The 20,127-nt window shown below is 42.3% G+C and overlaps 1 protein-coding gene across 3 annotated transcripts in view; it reads right to left on the bottom strand.

Annotated features, from left to right (window-relative positions):
- Positions 1-20,127, bottom strand: part of GRM1 (glutamate metabotropic receptor 1) — a 289,991-nt gene that overhangs the window by 220,365 nt on the left and 49,499 nt on the right. For all 3 annotated transcript variants that reach the window (XM_038397490.2, XM_038397492.2, XM_038397489.2), the window contains exon 3: positions 10,779-11,028. In XM_038397490.2, the coding sequence (XP_038253418.1) occupies positions 10,779-11,028 (250 nt within the window). The remainder of the gene's footprint in view (positions 1-10,778; positions 11,029-20,127) is intronic.

Below are 20,127 nucleotides of genomic sequence, written 5' to 3'. Positions count from 1 at the left end.
CTTCATCAGGTGGCTTACAAACATTCACAGCTTTAAACAGACTGATTCTTGCAACATCACAATGAGGCAAAGAAGTTGATAGAGCCTCCACATCATTAATATCAGTTTTCACATCAACAGCTGTGCCATTTTTTCCATGAAGATTAACAACCAATGTCATAGCTTCATAGTGTCAGACTACTGGCAAGAAATGCTTTTCTTGGAGACCCCATATCCATCCCATGAGATTCTCTATTACAGATTGCTTTGCAGCTGACAGCCCCTTGAAGTTGACCTAAAGAATGGAGAGTGAAGAATCAATGACTACTACTCCAGTACCATTATAACTGGAATCCAGATTCATTCTACTGTTTAGTTTCACTCAGAGGGTACTCACAGGGTGCACAATGAGAACATAGCAGCTTTGCTCAACATCTGCTCAAATGGAGAACTGGCATATGACCCAAAACCAGTATATATAGGAATAACTCTAGCTCATACACTTTACTATAAGGACCACCACAACAAGGTAGCTCCAGAAGATTAAGAGCAGAAATGGCCTTTTAAACAAACTTGAAGCCTCAACTTGGGGACCTAATGCACGAACACTGCAGAGCTTGGCACTAAGCCTCTGCTATTCAGCTGGAGAATAACCACACCAGGAGCACAGTAAACTCTCCCCATACACAGTTAACCGATGTGCATTTGACTCAAAATGACAACAAAACAGGGACTATGAGACCAACAGACACTGAGTGGTACCAGTCCTTTCTAAAAGCCCAACTCCTAACATCAGGTATTATATTGTAGCAAAGGACCTCCTCGACAAAAATCCAGGAAATACCACAACTGCCATTTTTCAAAGATATGGTAAGTGACTCACCAAAGGAGCAATCTGGCCTACGTTCCTGGCCATCTCAACGGCAGACGTTGTTACATTGTAGTGAGCAGAGTGGGAACAAGCTGCTCCCTTTGTAAGGAACTCCTTCCACAGCTTGGTGAGAGACTGCCTGGCTTCTTGCCCCCATGCTACCTCTGATCCAAGCTCAACCATTTCAGATGCAGGGTGGAGAGGTGTGTGGTAGATGACCACATCCTGGGACTCAGGAATGGTCCTCTATGGCTGAAGTGCAGTTGAGGATGCCGCACACTTCCTGATTGACTGCTCATTTGGTGCCGATCCATCTGGCCTTTTTAGACACCATGCTCAGAGATTCATAGATTTTAAGGCGAGAAAGGACCATCATGATCATCTAGTCTGACCACCTGCACATGGCAGGCCACAGAACCTCACCAACCCACTCCTGTAATAGGCACATAACCTCTAGCTGAGTTACTGAAGTCCTCAAATCATGATTTAAAAGACTTCAAGTTACAGCGTTTCCACTGTTTACACTAGTTTAAACCTGCAAGTGACCGATGCTCCATGCTCCAGAAAAAGGCGAAAATTGCCCAGGATCTCAGCCAATCTGATCTGGGGAAAAATTCCTTCCTGACCCCAAATATAGTAATCATTAGCCCCTGAGCATGTGGTCAAAACCCAGACAGACACCTGGGAAATAATTCTCTGGAATAACTCAGAGCCCTTCCTATCTAGGGTCCCATCACCAGCTATTGGAGATGTACTGCTGACCCCAAAGTTACTGAATGCCAAAACACTTTTGATGCCTACTTAAGCCCTCTCGACTTTTTATTTGCGGGTGGGGGGGGGGAGAAGGAGGGATTTATACATTTCTCTATCTCCCTACTTGATGTTTTGAATTTTCCATTTTTACTGTACCACTTGTGCATTTGCTAATAAAATTTGTGCGTCATGGTACAGACATTTGCGTCTTCTGGTGATAGATAGCATATGCTAGAATTGACTAAAATTTCAAGTGTAGATATACCTCACATCTATGAACTTATGCCGATTTACACCAGTTGAGGTTCTGGCTCTTTAAAATTTAAAGTTAGCATTGGAACCAAAAAACTGCCCATCTTCTTGGTTTTCAAAATATGGATCCGAATAGTATGGATTGGTCCTATCTTTATTTAAAATACTTTCCCTGTCTGCCAATATTGCATCTTTCTTTAGAAGTTAGAGTTCAACAGATTTGGGGGTTAACTTTGAATAAGCCCCTACCCCAGGTGCAGAGGCTTACCTGAAATTTAAATTAATCTTTGGATCCAAGTACTCTACACAAAAGGGGAGAAGCACAGAGTCTCTCCAGTAATTCAGAGAATCAACAGCAGTGGCAGACTCACTACTAGTCATGCTGTGTAAGTGGGGTCTTGATGGTGACAGATGAACTACTCCTCTATTCTAAACAATGTCTGACAAATAATCGCAAAAGGAAAAGGAGTACTTGTGGCACTTTAGAGACTAACAAATTTATTTAAGCATAAGCTTTCATGAGCTAAAGCTCATGCTCAAATAAATTTGTTAGTCTCTAAGGTGCCACAAGTATTCCTTTTCCTTTTGCGAATACAGACTAACAAGGCTGCTACTCTGAAACCTGACAAAAATCAATATCCTCCTATTTACCAGCTCTGCTGCCCCTGGCCCTGCCTTTTCTAGGTTTATTCCATGTTTTCCAGCCACTGTTATTTCATCATCATCTAATTCTTTACTTCCCCCATGAATACCAGGACATGACAATATAGAAGTTTGGATTACACAGTCTGCTTCTGAGGATGCTGTATCTCTTAAAACTACATCGCTACTTATAGCCTGGCTACTGCTGCTCATGTTAATGTTGTTTCCCCCATTCAGTCCACTACAGAAATGATAAATGAAAGGCTAACCTTTTTTAAAGTGCTGTTTTTTAGTGTTTCTGAATTTAGCAGGAGCTATGTGCTCAATACCTCTGGAAAAAAAAAATAAGGCCACAACCAAAGCACAGAACTATAAAAATTCTCAAGACCTGAAGAGAGAGCAATCAGATCTCTGCCCTACTCCAAGTAATCGTGAGGAGATAGGACTGCTACTTTGTAGCACAATGAAGAAGGCTTTTCTGCTCCTCCTCTTTAAGATGTGCTTTGGTAACATGAATGTGAGGGTAGGGCTCTTAATCTTCTTTGCATGGATGTTTGAGAGCCTAAGGGCTGCTGTTGAGAAGTATCTACCTCCCACTTGTTTTGAACTAACTTGCAAGGTCCATGACAATCAGTTGCAGAGTCCGACAGTAGATTCAATGGTGGATAGGGATCAGTGCAGGTTGGGAAGCAGCAGCAAATTGCCTTCAGCTTGTTTCAGTTAGGGGAAAGGCCATCATATGTATAAGGTGCAGCCCCTTCGTGAATGGCTTGTCTAGGCTGAGGTAGAGCAAGTAGTAGCGGCCTACCTTGCAGATAACACATGCATGAACTACTGTGGCAAGAGGTACATCTGGGAGGAATGGGTTCTCCAGAAATGGAAGAAAGCATTCTGGTAGTGGTTACAATTTGCAAGGCATTTTTAAGGACTGCAGTTATTAGATTGTTCAGGGACCCAAGGCTATGCAGTTTAACTGCCTGAAGACAAATACCTACAAGTGAGAGGGAGGCAGTGATGTTCACCAGTTCCCCAAACCATTTACTTTGAAACATCATTTTAGACTTTGTTCTTCAGTTTGAGCCAGTTGTTCATTCAGGCTGCAATTGCCTTCATGCACACGGATATCTGTGACAGCGTGGTACCAGAGCTGACTGGAAAAGATACATAGAGCTGCATGTTATGTTGTTGGCAGTGCAGCCCTTGTCATCTCAGTATGACCTAAGGGCGACATCTAGATGATGACCAGCAGGAGTTGCAGTATTACGCCCTTAGAGCTCTTGGGCAGGAGAAGCTGCCCATCATGATTCCCTTGACACCTTTGAGGAACGCTGGGCACTGTCCGGGGTTCTCTGCTCGGTGTCCCCTTCAGGTTCCCTTTGTTTGACCCTTTGACCTTCACACCTGTCCCCGTTATATTTTTGGTTGTCCCCTGTAATTATCCGAGTTTCTGGCCCTTGTGGAAGCTGCCCACAGGCTGGGAGAGGGTCCTTTAGCAGGGGGTGGACTTGTGCCTGCCCACTTTCTGGAACCGAATATCTGGGGCGGGGGGGGGTGATTTCAAGACCAGCTAGGAAGAAAAGAGTTAATGAAATTCTATTGTCTCTTGCTGGGGCATGTTGCCAGATCAGCAGCACTTTGTGGTCAATGGTGTTTAAAATGGATAACAAGCTAAGCAAGGTAAGATCAGCCTGTCTTGTCTTGCTCCACCCCAATGAGGAATTCCTCTATCAGTGCAGTCTTGTTTCCATGCTTTGTCTTGAAGCAATACTGGAGTGGGGTCCACAATAACAGTTGCTGGAATCTGTTCAGTACAGAAGCTAGTGTTACCTGAAATTTGTGACAGTTTCAAGAGGGCAAGTTGGACTATCAATGACTGATTAAATTTAGTGGTCAGTTTCACAGCTGATGCCATCCACCAAAACCTGCTTTCCTATCCTCTGTCTGAAGTTTTACACTAATAGGAGACATTTCACTGAAACTGGGATACTTCCTTCTGATTGGGTCTCATTGATTTGATAATCAAGAAAGGATGTGCAAAGTTTATGGTGAACGGTAACAAGAACTAGCCCTAATGCTGTGTTGCTTAGGAAAACAGTGAAATGAGGGTATGACACACACCCCTACCTTGCCATTTTGCCTGATACAGCACCTTAAAAGAAATACAGTAAAAAAAAGTGAGTAGTTCTACGGAAAAATTGTCATCACAAAAAACCAACACTCATAACAAGTTGCATTTTTAAAGCACTGCACAAACATTCATTCATTCATTCATTCACACACCCCTCAACACCTCTGGGTAATAGAATAAAGTACCCTCATTTTAGAATCAGAAGAGATGCTGAGAGGTTAAATGGCTTGTACAGTACCAATGATTTGATGCGTGATTGAGCCAAGATTAGCATTCAGGAGTTGGAGGATTCCAGTCTTGTCCTCAATGCAGTGTATCCAGTTTCTTGGAGAGTCCATTCTAGCACTTAAAAATCACAGCTATGCAACAACCACTGGGAGAGGGGATCTTACAACATGTGAAGTTGATTGTGATGCAAGTTCTGATCTAAAAATCTCTAGTGCTCACTGTGACACATGTAAGAGAGCATTGGACTAGGCATTTCATAACTCCTTGTAGCGAGAGGGTCTGGTTCCCCGCCGCCCTGGAGAGGGACAAGCCTCTGGATGCCAAAGTGGACGGAGCCAGCAAACCCTGGGCCTGCCCCTCAGAGATCAAGGTGCAGGACCAGAAGTATAAAAGCCTGACTCCAGAGCTCAGTTGAAACACAGCCACCAGAGAGGCCAGACATGTGGCAGAGCTCCCAGCTGGGAGACCATGGCGATCGGCGGCCGACCCAAGGACTGGCCATACCAGCCAACGCCTGAAGCTAGCCCGAGCCCAGAGATGCTGCCAAGCTTGCTATTCGTCAGTTACCCAAAGAAGCCGCCAAGCCAACTGAGTGCCAGTTACCCCGAGGAGCCCATGGTGTGTGAATCCTTAGAGGACGCCGGCCGGACCCAGGTATCTCTGAAGGGATGCAGTGGAGTGGGTGGGCCTGCGTCCCCCCGCCACCCATCTCGCAGGTGGCAGTCTCCCCCTCTCCCAGGCCACTCGGAGCCAGGGTTTGCTATTGAACTCGGCTCAGCCCCTGCCTGAGGGCCCTGAGCTACTGAATGTTTGTTGCCCTGCCCTGACCCAGGGCCTGGGCCTTGCTATTGAACTCTTTGCTCAGGCAGGCTAGTTCCCCAACACACCTGACAGAATTAGCAAGGCGGTCTGGTTCCCCGCCACCCTAGAGAGTGAAGGCCCCGGCCGGACATGCCGACAATCCTGTACATCAAATTACAAAGCACTGTACCTCAGAACATACACAGCAAACACCTACCCATCCTTAAATACCAATACACTCACTAAAGTTCCCAACATACAGATAGGCCACTTAGAATAGGAGGAAATTAGGAAACGTTTCAGTTACTGAACAACATTTTCACCTCTAAATATTCATCTAACCTGCCTCTTCTCTGGGGAGGCAATGATTTCTAGTGATGAAATCATGGGGCTGGGAAGCAGGACTTTTTGCTTCTAAACGCAGACTTTCACTGGCAGTGCATTACCTGCAAAGACTTTGCATTAGTTTGGCAAGTCTCTTGAGCTCTGTGCCTCAATTTATGACTCTACAAAATATGTATGATACTCCCCTACCTTGCAAAATTCTCATAAGGCCTTATTTTCAAAGCACTTTGTGACCCAAGGAGTTCTGCATAAGTAATATTAGATGAGTTTGTTAGTTGCTTCTCTTGCTACTTTAATTAATTCCACATTGTAACTAATGTTAAAGAAACTCCACCTGAATTTCTTTAGAACTATGCCCTTTCTTACCACACTTAAAATGATTAGAACAGAAAAGAGGTCCTGAAAGGACCAAAGTAGGCTATATTAATACGCTTTCTGTTCATCTACTCCTTTTGAATAAGGTGTAGTTATTGTAAAATTTTAAATTGCTACTTTCACCAAATCCCTATCTTCTTTTGATTGCCTATCATTCTACTTTCTCCATCTCTGTAATCTGTTTTTCATAATAAGCTATCCAGAAGTGTGAATAGTATTTCAGACAATCAACATAACAGGATCATACTTGGTTCCATGTTGGACCCTCCACTTGCTTCAGTTTTCCTACCTTCAGTTTCTCAAATTACAATCAGGCCACTTATCCAACACCACCACCCCTGGTTGGAGGTCTGAATTATTAAAATAATATCACAGTTCAAATGTCAACTTGGGCAAAAAAAAGTGTACCCCCTCTCCCCTCTCTCAGTTACTTCAGCCTCTTCCTGGACTCAATAGTTCTTTCCCTAAAACTTTCTCCCTCCAAATCTCTCACTGGGGGAGCAGGCTCCCTCTTAGGGGAAGTCCCACATGTGGGCTATTATCAGGTGATCCTGATCACCCAACTGAACTGCCAGACCAAGCCCAAATCCATTACCTAGGGTCCAATAACTAAGCCCAGATGGGGCTATGCCCAACTCACTAAAAGAACCAATCCCCTCCTCAGACAGGCACCAAGTAACTTCTTGTAATATTTATGATGGACCAGACTTTGCTCTCATTTGCAAATGTGTAAATCCCAAGTCATCAATGGAGTTATTCCTGATTTACATCAGTAAGACTGAAAGCCAAGCTTGGCCCAACACCACCTTTCCCACACCTTGAATTTGGTTTATTAAGAGAGAAGCTGTTTCTCATAGTCCATTCTGTTTGAGAGTGAAGATGCAGACAAAACTTGGTGATGACAAAAGACATTAAAAATGGATTATAAACATCTGTTATGTGGCAACAAGATGTAGTACATGAACAGAGTACATAATAGTCTAAAGATGCAAAACAAGTTTACTGAACTGCTAGAGATAGCATGTGTGTGATACTAGGTGTCCCTTAAAAATGGTTCTCTTGTATAGTGAGTCAGGATAGAGTTATGAGGTTCTCACTGTGTGGCTGACAATGCTTCTGTCCCTGTGGATAAATTAAGGGCTTCATTTAGCTTAGTACCACAAAGATTTTGATTTTTACATTCACTCCCATTCCTCTCAATTAAAGGCTTTTGTTTTTGCTTACCTGTGTATTTGAATGCAAGCCACCCAATATCGTGTCAGAGCAATGTTGATGTGTGACTCTATTCCCATTTGTGTTAAACTACCCAAATTTATGGCACAGCGACTGCAACTTAATTGTGAATAATTTGCTGCTTAGTGCTGGATCTACCATTTTTAGCACTTAATTAGGACAATCCAAAGAAATGTATTTTCTTAGCTTTGTAAGTGCTTATGAGGCATGTTGTGAGCCCTATAATATTTCTTACCTCAGCCACCTGCCTGACACAATCCAGGCTCTAAGTCAAGTTATCACCAGTTTGCTTTATTACAAGATCAACTTTTTTTTTTAAATAAAAACCACTCAAAGCTTATGGAATATAGAAAACTAGAAGTACATGAAAATCTGAATGAAACACACTATGATTCTAAATGAAATTTCCAATTTATTAAACAAAACCGTTGAGAATTTCTAATAAAACTTATAATGCCACAGAGGAAAGTGTTTCATAGCCAGACACCTTAAGGATGGAGGTCTTAATAGAAATGCGCTACCTGGTAGAAGTTCTAATACAAAATTTAAAGGGTTCATATCAGTGAAATATGACAAAAGACATTAAAAACTAGATTATAAACATCTGTTATGTGGCAACAAGACGTAGTATATGAACATAGATAATAGTCTAAAGCTGCAAAACAAGTTTACTGAACTGCTAGAGACAGTATCACACAAAAGCGAATTTTGTTAAATTTGGATTATTTGATTCACTGCATTGAATCTGTAAACAAAGCTTAAGTACCATTTGTGACAATCTGAAACATTTTATTATAGGCTATGAAAATACTAGCCATGTGAAATGAGGTATAATAAATTATAGGTACATTTCTTAGGCATATCACTTTTAGTAATAATTTATTTTATTTTTATTCTGGTAGCACCCACAACATAGTAGGCCCTGTTTACACACACACACACACACAGAGGAAGATGCAACCCCTCTTCCACAGAGCTCACAGACAAGAAAACAAGCAAAAGGAATAGTGGAGAAAAGGCAGAGTTGTGAAAGTCCTTGAAGGCAAGCAACAGAAGCTTAAACTTGATGTGGTTGAAAACAGGGAGTTAATGGTGAGATTCCCAAAGGAGGACATGGTCAGAGTGACAGACAAGGTAGATGATCTTAGCAGCCATGTTTTGAACAGACCTGAGCAAGGCAAGGGCTGTGTCAGAAAAGCCAGACATGAGGAGGCTGCATTAGTCAAGACAGGAGCTGAAGAAGGCCTGAATGAATTTTTTCACAAGGGAGAGTAAGTCAGAGATAGCTATTAAGTGATGGGCCTTAGTGACAGGAAGTATGGTGGTGTTGTCAAGCAAACAATGTGTGTTTTAATATGGCTAAAAACAAACAATATAGGCCATAGTTACAGGATGGAAGACTATCTCAGGAAGCAGTGACTGAAAAAGTTTTGGGGTTTTTGGTTGATCATCAGCTGAACACAAGTTCCCAGTGTGACACTGTAGCTAAAAGTGATGATGCAATTCTGGGATGCACATGCAGGAGAATCTTAAGTAAAATAACTTCTCTGTGCCTACTCATGTATGTGGCAGTGGTGTGACCCCATGTCCAATTCTGGTATCCACAATTCAAGAAGGATGTTGACAAATTGGAGAGGGTTCAAAGAAGAGTCATGAGAATGAATAAAGGCTTAGAAGACATGCCTTATAGTGATAGACCTAAACAGATTGAGCTCCTTAGCTCAACAAAGAGAAGGTTAAGTGACTTAGTACCAGCCTATGGGTACCAATGTGGGGAACAAATATTTGATAATGGGCTCTTCAGTCTAGCAGACAAAAGTATAACAAAATCCAATAGCTGGAGGTTGAAACTGGACAGGAAATAAGACTGGAAATAAGACTTAAGTTTTTTAAAAAGTGAGTGTAACTAATCACTGGAATAACTTACCAGTGGATATGATGGATTCTTCATCACTGGCAATTTTTAAATCAAGACTGGACATTTGTCTAAAAGATCTGCTCTAGGAATTTTGGGGAAGTTCTATGACCTGTGTTACACAGTACATCCAACTAGATGATCACAGTGATATCTTCTGACTTCTGAATCTCTGACTCAATGAACAGTGACAGAGAACAGAGGAAATGGAGAGGATTTTGGAGGAAAGATGAGGCATTCTACCAAAGTGTGCCAGGATACTTTATTTGTAAAAATTACATTCCCCAAAATGTGGCTTAACTGTAGGAACTACTAAAAACCACCACAACCCACAATGGAGAACTTGGACAAACCTCACGTGAACGAACCTAAGAAAGGATCAGATTTCAATGCAAGACCTAAAATACACAGGCAAACAATGTGGAACCAATGGAGACCATCTCTGACTTCATTAGCTAATATATTGACCTGGATCTGCCTTATACCTATAGGACATTAAATATCATATACATATGCTCAAGCTGTTACCCTGAAAAAAAAAATCTATGAAAACAGGCACACATACATACTATAATGGTTAAGTTATCATAAATATGCTAGGTTTAAAAAAGATTGTGTAAAATAAAATCAGTGTCCTGAGATGTTGACCCAAGACTTAGCATAAAGGTATGTAACTAGAAGTGCCAGCTCTTTCTTTTAAGGATAAGAAAATTCTTAGCTCACGAAAGCTTATGCTCAAATAAATTTGTTAGTCTCTAAGGTGCCACAAGTCCTCCTTTTCTTTTTGCGGATACAGACTAACACAGCTGCTACTCTGAAACCAAAGTCATTTTGTAACTTTAGAAAGGGTATAGATCAATGTCTCATTCATTGTTAAAATGGACAGTATATTTCTCTGCACATCTTACTTCCTAGTCACATTATCTTGCATTTATTCTGAGTGCAAACAGGACTCCCAGCTAAGGTTTTAAGCTTCATACATAAATATATTCCCCCCCATCGCAATACTCAATCAAGTTGTCCATATCTATAAAACGTAAAAACATGAGCATTTACATCAGAAAAAACTATCCAAAATTATACTGATTTACTAGGAAGACATCTTTACACTCCCTTCCTGGGTTCAGCTCTGCCACCTTATCACCTCTTAATTTATTATTGAGGTATATCGGTAACAGGCAACCACAGTAACACAGTCCATGCATGGAGGGCTGGAATCCTCATGAGGGAACATGAAATGAGAGTCAAAGACTTACCTTCCAATTAGCAGAAACTCCCCAAGCACTCCAAGGCGTCTCATGGCTATGAGGATCCCCCTCACGGTCATTCCCTCACAGAAACAAACCACAACCCTGGCCTTGGGTAACCTTTCACGGAGTTTCCGCAGCAGCCGATCAAAGTTCTTTTCCCCAGCATTGCTGTAGATCTTGTCTGAGTGAGCGATGCACAGGCCTTCTTGGGCAGCCAGCTCTTTGAAGGCTTCCATTCCACTTTCCCCATAATTTCCTAAACAAAATAAATTATGAGTTTGATTTTAATTCAACAGCAATAGCATATGACAGCCTGTTAAGAGGAGATGGGGTGGTGGGAAAAATCTTCTCAGATTAGCTAATAATAGTATCGTTGATATTAGGGGGAACTAAGGAGATTCTTCTATTAACTGATTAGTGGGGCTGTTGCATTCTCTGCCTATAACCCAGTACTCTGTATGTAATTGGAATGCCACGGAGCAATGAGAATTTCCTTTACTTTAATTATATTCAACTTGGCAACTGGAGGCTTTTGCTTTCTTACTTTCATTAATAGTGGATGCTGAAAGCAGACATGGAAAGGGACAGAGATGGAGGCAAGGGGAACAAAGTTCAACTAAGACAATAAGGATACCAGCTCCTTTGTTACTACTCTGAGGATGTAGGAAGGCAGAAGTCATGGTGGTGCCACTGGCTACTCCAGCTGTTTAAGTAACAGGAATAAACAATGAAATGAGAAACAGCTCTAACAGCCAGTGGCAGTTCTAGGCCAACCTTTTAACTTGCCTCTGCTATAATGTGGTAATTAATGAGAGTAGCAATGCTGTTTTTCATTTACAGATTGATCAGTTAAGTGCTGCTGTTGCTATTATCCAACTATAGCTAAAGAAGGACAGGAGACACTAGATATGGTTTTAATCCGGCCACAACTTTATTATTAGATGTCTGGGACTACCTGGCAGACAAAAGTGTACAGTGCAGGTAACCCCATGTTCATTCAATAACTACCCGGGGGTGGATGGGAAAGGGTGGGGGCAGGGAGAAGAGAAGCTTCCACCAGCCTTTCCCTTTTTCCATCCAGGATCCGAAACGAACCCACTGCTGGGACCTTACCATCCACACTCCCCCTCATAGGAGGGGGAAGGTAGGCGATAAGAAAGGGGAATGGGCTTCCTGCCATACCATTCATAGGAGCCCCTTTTCAACCCCTCCATCACTACCCTCTTCCCCCGTAAAGTTCCGTTTCCTTTCCCTCAGTAAGCTGGACAATGCCTGCCTCCTCCCTCTTGCTTAAGGGGCAGTGTGGTCATTCTGGAGTCCCTAGATTGCAGGAATGCACAGAAGTGCTTATAATTTTAGGGCCCTTTTGAAAGCTCCATGCTCTACTACAGTTGCTAGGCTATTCAGGTAAGGCCTTCTGCTGCCATTTTGGAGTTCCCATGTGGAAATGAGTTGATCACAGCACATATTATGAGCACTGGAACAACTTCCGCAGGCATAACTGTCATCTGAAAGATCTTTTCTATTAATTATTGTGAATGACACCAAGAATTGAGAGAAAAGTGTGTTTATTTTCCTCCCTCATTTTTCCAAGCAGGCATTGCCCCAGAAGTACCAGTAGTATTCCTTACACTAGAGGAGGAAAGCACGAAAAAGTTATTAAAAGTAGAAAGGGATGTAAGCAAAGAATAGCACCTTCGCTACATTCCTGCCAACTTCAAAATAGATCTAGAGAAAAAAAGGAACTGATTCTCTGGTGCCCTACACTTCGTGTAATCATTTACACTAGTGCAAAAGTGAGTAAAAGGAAAGCACTTTGATTTTGTAGCATTTTATACCCACTTAGCCCTAGTGTAAAGGATTGACTAACGTGAAGGGCAATGAAAAATCCAGTCCAAGATTTTTATTTATTTTTTTTATGTACAATATTTCTTTTATACACATCAGTTTCTGTGATAATTGCTCAAATTAGAAATATTTGAAACTTAAGCCTCCCACAAACTTTGGGGGTTCAGATAAAATGGAACCTGGCTCTGGAAGGACTCTTGGTTTTGCTTTTATTAAAAAAAAATCCAATCCACAGTTATACAAAACCAACTCTGCTTTCTGCTGCAGAAGCTCTGTGAAGTCACAATCTATATTTGTGACATTACATTACAATTCATTACCATGAACACGTATGTCAAACCACCATTAATCAGGCAATATGAGCAGACTGATTACAACAGAGAACTCTCTTCTACGCATAAGTATTTGTTACTAGCAGTAACAAGACAGGGGCACAAGAGAAGTATGTATTTTATGGTGCTTACATGAAGTATTATATTTTGTAATCTTTGCTGGAGTGTGGCAGTGATTCTTCAACTGTTAATACCTAACCCAACCAATGTGCCAATCATCTGACTACTGCTACACATATACCTTTCTTGTGAAACTACAGAGATAGAATTGATCGTGGTCACTAGGCCAAAGAGTACAGCTTCAGTTTCTAGCTTTCATTCCGTGTGAAGTTTTCAAATTAGTAAATACATAATAGGATAGTTTTAAAATAACATTCTTCCTAATGGTCTCCCAAGACACAAACTATGACCCAGAAGAAATAGTTACCAGTGTGAGAATTTAGTGAGGAAACAAAATTTAGAATGATATGAAAGCCTGATGAAACAAAGGGCTTTATTTAAAAAAAATGAAATCAGAAATGTTTGTGAAAGGTCAGGCGAGCTAACCAGATGAGGCCTCACATTCCCAGTCAAATTTGGATATACCTTTCTAGGCCCTAACCTTGCAGTCGCTGCATAAGATCTTGCAGGATAGGGCAGTAACATGAATACTCTTTTTTTTATAACTTTGTTTCAGTCACCAGACTGATATGGGACCAGAGGCCATGGGAATCTTGAGTACTGACCTAGAACTACTGAAAACTTTTATTCTTTTGGGGTCAGTCTGTGATACCATGAAGTGTGAGGAAGGGTCTCTTAGATAAGATAGTAATTCCACTGAAATCAATGGGACTACTTCTAGAGTAAGGTACTACACAAGAGAAGTAAAGGGATTAGAATCTGGCACTTCTTGGGTTTTGGGGCTTTTTTTTTTTTAAACACAATATTTTTAAAACACAAAAGTTATTTTTAAGAGGTTCCTTACCTCTAAATTAATAGTGCCCTAAAGTGTATGCAATGTAGAGTGGGATTTTCAAAGGTTCTCCTTGGCCTAACTCTGCTCCCATCTAAGTCAATTGTAAAACTCCCTTTAATTTCAGTGGGAACAGAGGCCAATGCTGAGCGATTATACTGTTGTTTTTTTGATAAAAACCAAAACACTAATTAATTCTGAGTGACAACTGAGAACACGCCTGTCTGTAACAAAAGAGCTTAGTATTTACTCTAAGCTATGTAATTTAATACTATTGAACAGGAATGTATAATACCAGGTGCCAATAGAGGAAGAGTTACTGCACATCAGATCACTGGAAGAGGATATTTTCAAGACCATTTGAAGGAAGAAAGAGCCAAGCCTAAGTGTAGCTGTCTTTCCTTCATGAAAGCACTGTTGTTGTATCCATGTTAGGCCCGATATATTAGAAACACAAGGTGGGTGAGGTAATATCTTTTATTGGATCCGCTTCTGTTGGTGAGAGACAAGCTTGAAGAGTTCTGTGTAGGCTCAAAAGCTTGCCTTTCTCACCAACAGAAGTCGGTCCTATAAAAATATATTACCTCTCCCACTTCGTCTGTTCTACAGGTCAGAGGCCTTTGCACTGTTCTGAGGCCATTTACAATCTATCATGTATGTGAATGCCGGTGTGAACTAGATGACACACTGAGCTCAATCGCCCACTATATTTATTTGTTTATGATTTTTTTCCTTGTTATTCTCAGTATGTTTCTATCCTATTCAGAAAACAATACGAGCTCCATCTGGTGGCCAGAATAAAACCCTTAAGCAAAGTTTTTGTAACCTAGTGAGTAAGTGCTTCCTTTTCAATGGTAGCAAATTCAAATCCTATTAGAGTTGAGTTTTAATAAAACTCCCGCACATCTTTATTCTCAGTGCCAAACAGAAAGTGTTTTCCCACCCCCCCGAACACAGATGGTAAGGCCATATTCTTCCTTCAGATATGTACAAGTTATTTAATGGAGTCAGAGCCAAGCACAATTATCTAAGGCTAGAATATTATTCTTAATCTTTACATCCATAAATGGAGAATATTTTAACAAAAATGTTCAGACTTTAGTAAAAATAGAATATATAATATTACTCCACAGAATGAGCATATTTCAGACAAGGCAGCTAGAAGCTTAATCATAACAATTTTACACTTACCTAATGCAAGGATATCAACTTGCTTTAAAAAAATTTAGCCTCGTTAATTAACCTTTGTCAGATAGATAAGGTATTCATTTTATAGCTGCAGAGAGAAGTTAAACTACTTGTACAATGTCACACATTGAATGTGAAGAGTTGGAAGTAGAATCCAGGAGTTCCATCTGAAAGACAATATTGCCTTTCTGTTGAACTGTGAACTCTGACAAGTACATCACTATTTTCTTTGTCAATAGAAATGCCCCTCCCCCATTTATGAAATGAAATGAATTGTTTTATGGCTGTATTATCCTTAAAATTTTAATCAGCTCTCTCAACTCCCCCAGCCTCCCCTTTGGTGCAATTAGAGATTAATTCTTACCACTTTACTCAAGCAAAACCAACAACCTGAGAACGCATGTGACGCATGTAGAAAGCAGCTTGATAGAGGAAAAAAAAAATAAAAATAAAAGGACAGTTCAGACATATAAAAATGTGTTTCAAAGTAACAGCCCTGTTGGAAAAAGTTAGTTTTACAAGTGGTCAAATTAAACAAGACACAGTTAGACCCAGCTCCGCACATGAGAGCTTTCATAATGCATTCAGGAACTGCAGCAGTAATGCTGTTTTACGTTGTTTTAAATTATTTGGTTGGTTTTGTTCTTGCTCTCTCATTCATTTAAAAAAAAAACACACAACCTTTTGTTTATCCCAGCAATCATTCTACAATTGCTAACAATACCGCATTCCGCATTGAGCTCGGCAAAGATTCAGGGATCTCCCTGCATGGAGCTCATTGCAGGATCCATCAGTGGCAGCCAGATGTTTAAGGGAACCCAAAAAAGTGGTCATTTTGCTCAGCTTTGAGTCATATTAACCTGACAGCATGGGGAAGTCTGCACTTCTGTCTGCACAGAGATGAAGTTTGAAATTTAGGCCTATCAATCCAACAACTTTCATTTATTCAGAAAAGGGGGTGGAAAGAAGAGAGGGAAACGTAACATAAGCAGCTGTTTCCTCCATTATGAGATGCTCTAACAGGGTTAGGAGGGAATGTAAACCTCTCATGAGAGACCCCAAAGAATACCACCAAAAGATAAAATATTTTTGTAGTCTCCCTCTTCATAGTGTGGACAAAGATTCAAGACTCTAAAAACAAGTAACAAGACAAGCAGTACAAGACACTTACCTAGGGTGACCAGATAGCAACTGTGAAAAAACAGGACAGGTGATGAGGGTAATAGGCACCTATATAAGAACATCTGGTCACCCTACACTTACCTGTCTATAGTATAGGCAGAACCAGTACAGTTAAGGTTGCCTAGCACTTTCCTAAGCATGCTTTCAATTGCTTATGTATTTGCCACATTTATTTTGCTCTAATGCCAGTAGAAATAAAAATCCAGATCAAAGGCAAAAAGAAAAAATAGAACATAACAGTACACAAACACGACAGCCGTCCAATCTAATTTTGCCACACAAGGTTCCTTTCTTCTCCCCAGCCATTCAATTCATAAGCTATTTTGTGCACCATTCTTTCTTCTCTCATAATCATATTCTATTTGTCTCCTTCTTCCCTGGTCAGAGGTACATTGCTGGGGGTGACATTAGACAGGTTTCATAGGTTCTAAGGCCAGAAGGGACCATTAAGATAATCTAGTCTGACTTCCTCCATCCTCCACTGTTGCCCCCTTACTAACATTCAGTGGGGGTGTTTTAGTTGCCAACTCCCAGTACTAAAAGGGGGAAGGGTCGATGGGGAATCAGGACCCTGAGACTGACAGCCCCCAGGAACAATGGGGAGAGGCCAATGCTCCAGGTCAGCCTGAATGACAGGGCGGGCAGGCTAATCAGGGAGTCAGGAGGCCAGGGAGGTCCCGTCCTCCTTGTAAGCTGGAATTGCCTGGCTCAGACAGAGTGGGGCTGAGCTAAGGAGAAAGCAGGGGCCTGAGCTGAGGAGCAGAGCTGGGCCAGATCCAGAGGGACCAGAAAAGCAGCCCACAGAGAGCAGACCCTGTGCTGGGAGCAGAGCTGCAGCCCCAAAACCAGAGGCACAGCCCAGAGAGAGCAGACTTGCCCTGGGAGGAGAGCTGCAGCAACCAGAGCCAGAGGGGCCAGAAAAGCAGCCCAGAAAGCAGGTCAGTGCTGGGAGCAGAGTCACAGAAGCAGCCTGCAGAGCAGATCTGTCCTGGGAGCAGAGCTGCAGCAACCAGAGGCAGAGGGACCAAAGAAGCAGCCCAGGGAGCTGGAGGCAGAGCAGCAGCAGCACAGAGACAGAGTGGTGGAGCTGGGGCTGGAGCAGTCCGGAGATGGGTGCAGTGAGTAGCTGGAGAGAGTAGGGGACCCTGGGTAGCAGGCCCAGCACAGGGAGACACCTCAGCCAAGAGGCTCTGCAGGCCAGGCTTGGTTCGTAACCCCGACAGGCGGGGGCGACACTGGGCAGAAGGGTCCTACCACTTAGAGCCTGAGAGCGTGTGGCCACCACCAAAGCAAGTGTCCAACCCACAGCATCCCTGCAGCACAGCCAGGGCCTGAGAAGGCGGCCTGGGACTTACAAGGAGCAGACTGTGAACTGCCCTGACATTCCAGAGACACTGTTTGTGATGTTCCCTGCCACAGAGCGGGGTGATGTGTTTCCTTTTACCTTTCCCATTTTTCCTTATTCTTTTTAAAATGAATTGTTGATTAAATAACTTGCATTTGCTTCAAATTGTATGTAATGGTCAGTGGGTCAGAGAAGTGTCTAGTGCAGAGAGAGTACCCCAGAGTGGGGACACTCTAGCCCCTGTCCTAGGTGACCACAGCAGGGTTGGGGGTTGAGCCCCCCAGGAATCCTGGGCCCACCCTCGTAGGGGTTACGAGGACTCTGTCTGACAGGAAAGTGGAAGGGAAGCCCTCGAGGGCAGGGAGGCCACTGGGTAAAGGAAGTGGGAGTGAGGACTCAGATCCTTTCGCTAGCCCACTTCACCGGGGTAGTGCAGAAGCCCAGAAAGTTCCCCACAATAGCGGGACTATTCCCCCGCTTACACATAGTATAGGTTATAAAGCTTCCCCAAAATAATTCCTAGAGCAGATCTTTTAGAACAAGTATACAATCTTGATTTCAAAATTGTCAGGGATGGAAAAATCCACCATAACCACTGGTAAATTGTTCCAACAGTTATTACTCACCTTTAAATAAGATGCCTTAAGATGCAAGGTGAGACTACCTGCTGCAATGTCTTTAATGATTATTTGCTATAAAACTCTTCTTTGCCTCAGTTAATTAACTTTTTTTTGTACAAAAGAAGAATGTGGATGAGGACAAAGAGGGTTCTGTCATAATTTAAAAAAAAAAGCAACCACTGGACTTAAAGCTTTCTAACTGCAAAGGCATACTAAATAGCTGAAAAGACTAGAGCGTGAGTTTGAGTAGATTAGAGCGTACCTTATGGTATGTCCCACTAACTAGTTTACAGGAAGCAGTAGTAATGTCTATTATCAGATTAGGATGCACTGTGAGGAATGGTGCTAAAAATGAATGATATTGTTCCTGAGAGGATAACTGCAAAAAGGTTGAAATAACTGTGAAAAAGGCCAAGTTCCACATTTTTCCAGGATGCCTTGTCCCAGGCTAAAACTACAACATGGATCCTAGAAGGGACTACATTTCCCAGCAACCCTGCTCTCTTGTTCCTCAGAGGCCAGCTGTGAACTGCCCCAACCAAACTTCTATTCCTATTCAGCAGAGTTCCAGCCAGGGCAATTCATTGAACTTTGGCCTCAGACAGACCCCAAAACCAGTCACTAGCCTGAGCTTCATTTCAAAATCCTGACTGCTTTCATGAGACCATTCTCCCTCCTTCACTGAGTGTGTCCCTGCTACTATCCCTCCATATTTTTAAGAGGAAAAGCTGGAACATGGAGCACTGGTACAGGAGTTTTCTTTAGCAGCCTTAAAGGCCAGTACACCTGATTACAACCAAAAATACTGCAAGGACAGCCTTTCCCACAGTCATTTCCCACAGCCTCCATCATTTCCATTTTTGATCCCAACCGGAACAAAGAAGTGCAGAAGCAGGCAAAAAAAAAGTGAACTTTATTAAAATTTTTAAAAGATTCAATTGTAAGGTCAGAAGAAGATTTACCTTGTTTTATTTTAATTAGCTTGCAAGACCCTGCTCACTGCTTACACAAAATCCCTTCCCCCCCCCCCGGAAAAAGGTCAATGTTTTGTATTGATTCTCAAGTTTATGGGGGTGCAAAAAGGCCAAATTTAATTCTCAAAAACAAAACAGACAAATCCCCCCCCAAAATCTACCACAGTTTGCTCCCTGGTCTAGGCTCATAAACCTTATCATTGTTAGCAGCCAGTCATATTTGCTTGGAATAATTATTGTAACCAACCCCTTTACAGGGAGCCAGTGTAAGTGCTGTCCCTTCGATGTTTGGTAGTGCGCTGGGTATACCACATGTTCAGAGGTGAGCACTGTACATGCACAAGCACTAGCTCTCACTGGGTTCCCATAAACATTCACAGAGGCTGATGGAGAACAGAGGATTGTTTTAATAAGGGGTGGGGAGGTAGAAATAAACATTGCAGTTATCCTAGGCGCAATTGCTTTAAAATTGCAAAAGATGAACCAACAGTTCCTAACTCAGCCCCTATGTGCAGTCGCCCAGGGGGTATGAAGCTGGTGCTCCTCAGGCCTACTGCCAGGGACACTCTGATCGAGACAATCACACCTGCAGATCCCACCTAAAGTCCAGTTCTTTTTTGTTCAGAACTTGTAGCTTAATTCAGGCGTCACCACATGGCTTCCCTAGTTGAGGGCCACTCCTGGCTGTCCCACCTGCCAGCACTAACATGGTCTTCCTTGCCACCAGCAGGTTGTTTCTCAGTTCCTGAGCTGCCCAGCCTTTTCTATGGCCTCCTTCTCAACCAAAGTCACTGATTCCCTCCTGAGCCAGCTCCCCCCTGAAGATATATCTACACTGCACTCTCCTTACAGCAGCATGTAGAGTACCAACAGTGCACGCCCAGCTTGCACAGGTATAAGTAGCAATGTAGGTA

This window comes from Dermochelys coriacea, chromosome 3 (genome assembly GCF_009764565.3).
Source record: "Dermochelys coriacea isolate rDerCor1 chromosome 3, rDerCor1.pri.v4, whole genome shotgun sequence".
In the NCBI taxonomy this organism is placed as follows: domain Eukaryota; kingdom Metazoa; phylum Chordata; order Testudines; family Dermochelyidae; genus Dermochelys; species Dermochelys coriacea.
This window is presented reverse-complemented; position numbering and strand designations above follow the sequence as displayed.